The sequence below is a fragment of the Plectropomus leopardus genome, unplaced genomic scaffold (genome assembly GCF_008729295.1).
Source record: "Plectropomus leopardus isolate mb unplaced genomic scaffold, YSFRI_Pleo_2.0 unplaced_scaffold25083, whole genome shotgun sequence".
Classification (NCBI taxonomy): domain Eukaryota; kingdom Metazoa; phylum Chordata; class Actinopteri; order Perciformes; family Serranidae; genus Plectropomus; species Plectropomus leopardus.
Genome location: NW_024627250.1, coordinates 1 through 7,002, shown reverse-complemented (window position 1 = coordinate 7,002; position 7,002 = coordinate 1). Strand labels below are relative to the sequence as shown.

General features: G+C 40.9%; 1 protein-coding gene across 1 annotated transcript; it reads left to right on the top strand.

The window, feature by feature from the left end:
• Positions 1 to 209: 209 nt before the first annotated feature.
• Positions 210 to 5,478, top strand: LOC121966566 (transcription factor 7-like 2; the record flags this gene model as incomplete). The annotated part of the gene is made up of 2 exons (XM_042516643.1): positions 210 to 402; positions 3,200 to 5,478. Coding segments are annotated over 2 exons (650 nt in total), but the record flags the coding sequence as incomplete, so codon positions are not given.
• Between the last annotated feature and the right edge of the window lie 1,524 nt (positions 5,479 to 7,002).

The following is a 7,002-nucleotide window of genomic DNA, read 5'->3' as shown; positions in this document are numbered from 1 at the left end:
ATCTCCTGTTTGGGAAGAAGGGTATTAACAGCATATGCCCGAGTGTTTTGTGTGAATGGTGTCTGTGCGTATGTGTTGGTAAGGGGTTTCATTGCAGGATGTACAGTACAAAAAGCAGTCTAAACTGGCAGGTCGGGGCTTGGAGGATCTGGAGCCTGATGGCTTGTTGAATATGGAGGACATCCCAGTGTCGCCAGCCTAAACCTAAGCCCTGGCTACATGTTTTTGTCCGTGCAATGACGTGTCCATTTTGTTTTTTCTTTCCTTTTTTTCTTTTGTGTCTTTTTTGTCTCTGTGTGTATGTTTGTGTCTACCTCTTTGGCTAACAGATGCAAATACCCCAAAGAAGTGTCGTGCCTTGTTCGGGCTTGACCAGCTGAGTTTATGGTGCAAACCATGCAGGTATAACTGCTGTAGTACCAATGGGAGGAAGACATCCACAATGAGCAGCTTCTTCTCCTTGATTATTTGCTCAGATATCCCTCTTAAAAACACGTTTCCATCAGTGTGGTAACAGATGGCAAACTCCTCTGCTCCTTTTTTTTCCTTACTGAGGAGCTTCCTGCTATAAATTCCCTTGCAGCAATTTTTTTTCCTCATTGAACTCGGTTCAAGCCCAGTGGCAGAAAATGGATTTCTAAATAAGATTATTTTATCTCAAAATATCTCGCTGCAAGATCACGGTTTCCCTAATGTCATTTGGAATTCTGACAGTCTGACTTCTTTGAAATCCATTTTCTCTCCATGTCAGTGGATAATTCCCTCCCATCTTAACTGTCATGTATGTTCTAATTGGCGTCCTTTTGAATAACAATGTTATGCTTACAAATTTAGCCCTGCTTTCTCTGAGGGCCTGCTCAGTGACACTCTTTTCTGTGCCCTCTTCCTCCTCCTTCTCCACCTCTTCTTCCTCCAAACTCCTCTTCAATAACCCTTACTTAGTCCCTACCTGTTGTCTTTCTGTTCTGACACAAGCAGTCTTTGAATTGGGAATATTTTCATGGTAGGTATTTGTCTCTGCTAAGTAATACCCTTCTCTGTGTCTGGCTTGCACCACACCATTGCCCCACTTCTTTTCTTGACACAACACCAACCATCGCAACACATTGTTCGTTTCCGCCGCTACACCATTCGTATCGTTTTAGCATAGGTCGGATTAATAGTTTAATAGTATTTATCGGTTTTTGTCACTATTTTTTCTTATTTTTTTTCTTTTATTCTTTGTTCTTTTTCTTTTTAGTGAGGCACTCGGTTACCCTGTTTTTAAAGATTTTGGTCACTTTTTTCTTATTTTTCCCTTTTTTTATTCAAATTTTTTCTATTTGTTTTCTTTTTTATTTTTGTCACTGTTTTTTTAATTCTGTTTTCATTATTTTTTATTATTTTTCCCGTTTTTTTTTTTTTTGTGACGCGCTTTGAAACATCGTTTTGAAATGTGCTGTAGAAATAAAACGATTACTGTTATTACTGTTTAAAACGTCCAACAAGAATTAAACACGCCCCCTATTCTTTTTTTTTTTTTTAAATCGTCTTTGAAATAAGTAGGACGTCACACTCACTCCACCTCTTCACGGTCTGGTGTTTCCACTTCTTATTTCCCTCCCAGCTGAAACACACACGATCCAAAAAAAAAAAAAAAAAAAAAAAAAAAATGGCATTATTCCTTAAACAATAATAGCAGATCAGGAGATCAGGCGACTGGAAAAGCGCGATAATTCAGTCTTCATTTTAGGAGCCGAGAGGTTAAAAGTTCTCTCTGGGCTCCATTTCCTAAAAGATGCATCTGGTGTAATTTCCCCCGAGATGGTGAAAAATCAATAACGTACACGGGCACATACTATGAATCGATATGTCTGTTAAAAAATGGATATTAGCTCATTTGTTGCAGTTTGACAGACAGTTATCGGGAGCGAGATGTCTATGTAGTGGCAAATGATACCTTTTTACGGCCGGTCGATACGCCCACACCACCCAGCGCTGAAGTATCAGTGTAGAAAGCACTAAAAGCCTGATCCCCACTCTTTTCTAGACTTTTCTAGTGTTCTATACTGTTCGCTGTTGTGTGCCTGTACTGTCGAGCTTATCTGAAATGCATGCTTGTCTTTCACCCTGGCATGCATTAAAGTTTCGTGATGTAATTTCTTCATGTCTTTTCCATTCTCAGTAATCTGCTCTCTGTGTCCGTCTTTATGCAGGCTTTAGAAGTACAGGGAAAGGTTTGATTCAGCAACCTTAATTAAAGAGTAGATCAGCCTCATATGTTACAAAAGCTTCAATCTTTCTTTTTTAGAAAACACCTTCTTCTTTTTACCTTCTCTCTGTCCCTGTGAGTCTTAAGTACTCCGTGGCCTTCAGGCATCTTTGTGATAGAACGAGAGCTGAGAGAGGGGTCACTGCCAGGGTCAGGGTAAAGATGAGGTGGGCAGAGATTCCCCCTTAACCAAATCTGAACAGCCTTCGCAGCAGAGTCACCGCACATAAAATGCAACAATCCCCTACTCTCCGAACTCCCCCACCCCACCCCCCTGCTCGTTCGTCAGGTTCCACAGAGCGCAATGGGTCTGGCCTTAGGACTCGACAGGCAAGGGGGAGGGGTCCCGACCCCAGGCAGGAATGCAAACATGATGCCTTGACCCCTCACACACACACACACACACACACACTCATATCTGTGGGGCAGATGCGGAGTAGTGTGGATCTTGTTGACTTTTTCGCCTCGCATCCAAACTCTGTCCCCTCAGGAGAAGAGAGAGAGTAGGGCCAGATAGAGGTAGACGAGTGAGACAGGTCCAGTAACCTCGTGTTGCTGGAGAGAAACAGGCTGATCCCCAGCTGGAGCTCTGCCAGCAAGACAGGCTCGAGTTTACATCCAGAGAGCGAACCATTACTACGTGTAATCTTCTCTCATCGCCATCTCTGCGTGCTTCTCATTTCCCTGCTGCTTCCTGTCCAGCTGCTTCACCTGTGATCTTTACTTCATGTCTGTCCTGTCTGATGGTGTAGTATTTGGAAATCATTTTTATCATTCTTTTTGTCTTAGCACGAGCTACTTCAATGCACCTGCAAATCTGACGCTTGAAATCAAGTTTTTCCGAAATTAAAAAAAAAAAAAAGGTGCATTTAAGTCAGTGCTAAGAGGCGACGCGGTTCAAAGACGTAATGCTAAAAGATGCCTTCTCTCTCTCGCCTTGTCCCCCAGGAGAAAAAAAAAGTGCATTCGCTACATCCAAGGTGAAGGCAGCTGTGCCAGTCCTCCCTCTACGGACGGAAGCTTACTAGACTCCCCCCCATCCTCCCCCTCCTCAGTGGTTCCCTCCCCCTCCTCAAAAGAGTCCAAACCTCAGACTGAACAAATGCAACCTCTCTCACTGACTATGAAACCGGCCCACCAGCCACTCCACCACCCGCACCTCCTGGCTGGGCCTCCACCGCCATCTTTGGTTCAGCTGGAAAACTCTGCTGCAGCTAGGAAAACGCCCGGCGCCTCCTCCCACAACGGAGCCCTGGAGCACGGTGACATCTCGTCCTCGCGCCAGCCGGGCTCCTCTGTGGCGTCCTCAATGGCCCGGCCCTCGGCATCGCTGTGTCATTCACACTCGCTCCTCCCCTCCACGGCCCCTCAGCCTCTGTCGCTAGTGACCAAGTCTATAGAATAGTCTACCCTATTCTTCTCCTCTTTTCTAGCTCTGCACACACACACAAACACACCTTTCTAGGCCCTCTCTCTGCTATATTTCACTTGCTGTCAGTTCTTTTTTCTCTTTATGTTTCTGTGCCATAAGGCTTTGAAATTTTAGTTTTTGTTTATTAAAGTTCATTGGTCAATATTTGACCCATCATTATCAAAAAAAATCTAATTATTATAAAGAAATGATACAATGAGCTGTAGTATAGCTTTGTGAATCTGCCAAAATTTTTATGAATTTTGTTTTGTCTTTTTTGTAGTGTTAAAACAGTGCAAACAGAAAAATTATCTAGTTCAACTTCAAAATGTTTAAAAGACGGATATAAAAAGGTAGGCTAGATTATTCAGTGAGCCCTTTTCTTGAAAGAGTTGGTTCTCCTTCTTTATTTGTATTAAATACGAGCTTGCGAACCAATCATTTGACATCTGTTCAAACTCTAGGAGGGCATGAGGCTAGCGGTGACACCTCTCCGAGGAACAACTTTAATTGTGATGTTAACTTGTTCTTGTTTAAATGTACAGAATAATGGGGAGGGGGGGATTACTGTGTTAAATATGCATTCTTCCACTGCGTTGTCTTTTTTCTTTGTTGTTTACCTTTGGGGTGGAGTCAGGCAAGTTGGGTGGGCTTGAGGGGAGGTCGGGGTGGGAGGGTTGAGGGTTATTAAATTCAAAATGTCACAACGCTAGGACCAGTAGTATTTATTGCTTTAGAGATTGCTTGTTGTATCTTGTACGTGTCTCTTTTGACTTTTTTTTCTTAATACATTGTACAAATATTTTTTCTTAAGGTAAGCGACTTATATATGAATGATCCATTTTTACAAGGAGGTTTTAAAAGGCAAATTTTTTTGTTAATGATTTCTTTCCTCGCTGAAAACCTGGATTCCACTCAGTGTACTGCGTAGATCTCATGAACAGAAGTATGCACAACTTCATTTCAAGAAATGCGTCTATAAGCCATTTTACAAAAAGAAGAAAAGAAAAACTTGAAACAAGAGACAGTGGGTACCGTGTCTTCAGTAGTTGGAAAAGTGTCTAAAGCCCTTCTTTTTTATTGCACAGTCACATCTCTCAAGACTGTAGATTCGTGTACAGATTTTCCGTGCCAAATTTTGTGATAATTTTCTCTGCCCCTCTAACCACGCTGTAGGGATCCTTTTTTGTTTGTTTGTTTTGTTGTCTTTTTTTTTTTTTATTTTATTTTTTTTTATTTTGATACCATTCTTTGCTGTGACGTTACATAGATTGCTATGTATGTAGTATAAATGTTGCTATAACAAATGTGTTTGGTAGCAAATTGTCAAATATTAAAATTTAAACTTAATAAAAAGGCGGACATCATACTGTATAAACCCACAAGGGCCAAATTATGTATATTAGGAGGTTCATAAAAAAACTATTAAATACAAAAAAATACACAAACTGCCACTTTTAAGTACACTACTACATATAGGTAGATAGAAAAAATAGGCATGTTGATGTTGCAAGAGGCTGTAAAAAAAGCTACAAGAGAATCATCCACTCGGTGCCATTGTAGTTGACATGACGCGACTGTAATCTGTCGATTTCTTCTCTGGTTTATTAAGATGCTAATGATAAATAGTTTGAATGTTTCCTTAACGGCTGTGATGTTCCTGTTCTATTTTATGCTCTTATCTTTTTGTTTGTTTGTTTTTCCTGTTATTTTAAATGGTTCCAAAACCATGTTTTTTTGTAATGAATAAATGTTTATGCTGTACAGTCTCTGTAGCATGCAGTTCTGTATTAATAAAAGCAACTTAGTATGTGCACATCTGTGTCCTCCTTTTTATTTGGAGATTCACTGGCAGGTTCAGCAACCTACACTAAGAAGGCGATTCAACAGCATTTCGGCAAGTACCTGTTTTTTTTCACGATTTTTCTTTTTTCTTTGTGTGATTTTGGACCACATACGATTCTAACATAGGTTTAGTCTGCCTGGGGACTTTCTACGATACACTGAGCTGCTTTTCCTTTCTCTTGTTCTCTCGTGTCTGCAAATGCTCATGTCTTTTTACCGCATTACACTAACCCAACTTTTTTTTTTCCAGAGCCTTTGTGCTCCCTTGTTTCGCAGTTTTCCTGGGTCTTGGTTGCAATCTTGGCTGTGCCTGGATTGTGGTGATGGCAGTGCTGATGCTGTGATCCTGCCTTTGGACGTGCTCGTGCTGTGGCTGCACTGATGCTGTACCTCCGGCTTGCCTGGATCGTGGTCTTGGTTCTGGGTGTGTATTGTATGACTGTGTGCGTTGGTGTGGTTTTGGGCTTTTTCTGGGTGATCCTGATTGAGCACAGGTGTGCAGAGGTGAGCATGTGTGTAAGAGAGGACGGCAGGCACAGAAGGTTGCGGGGAGAGCACGAAGAGAGCGGCTGGAAGACAACAGAGAGATGGTGTGCAGCCGACAGTGAACGGCATACTTTACTGTGACGTTTTTGTGGACTTTTGCACGACATACTATAATATGACGTGTGCAACTGTGCAGTTTTTGTAGATATACTATACTGTAATGTTTATGCATGAAACTGGAAGACATGCTATACTATGAACTTTAGTGCTATTTTCTTGACATACTATACTATGACATTATTATTAAGTTTTTGGACATACTACACTGATAATTTTGCTCGATTGTCATCCTATATCCTAAACATCCTATACTATGATGTTTATGTTCGATTATGGACGACATACTATATGATAACATTTTTGCGTAATTTGGATGACATACTATCCTATGACATTTCGTGCAATTTTGGACAATTTTTGTCAACATACTACATTATGACATTTTTGGTCGCTTTCTGGACGTGTTGGCCGTTTTTTCATCATCCTCATATACTGTGGCATTTTCAGTCCTTTTTTGGACATGCCAAATTATGGTGTTTTGACCCTTTTTCCAACTTCCTATGCCATGGCGTGCATAGACAGGTTATTTTAGGCAGTTTCCAGTTTCCATGTTAAATTTTGACACTTTTCGCCATATTAGTATTGCATTTTCCATAATTTTGTCAACATGCCGAATTATGGTGTTTTGGGCCCTTTCAGCAACAGCCTACTCTATGGTATGCATTTGTAGAGTATTTTAGCACTTTCCAACGGTTTTTGGGCCGTGTCAAATTTTGACATTTTTGCCATACTTTGCCTTGCTTTTTTGGTCATTTTTTCAACATGCTATTTTATGGGGTTTTTTTCGCGTATTTTTGTTTTTTCAACACTGTACACTACAAAATGCATCTATATGCTATTCTGAGTGGTTTTCAGTTGTTTTTTGGACATGTCAGATGTTGACATTTTC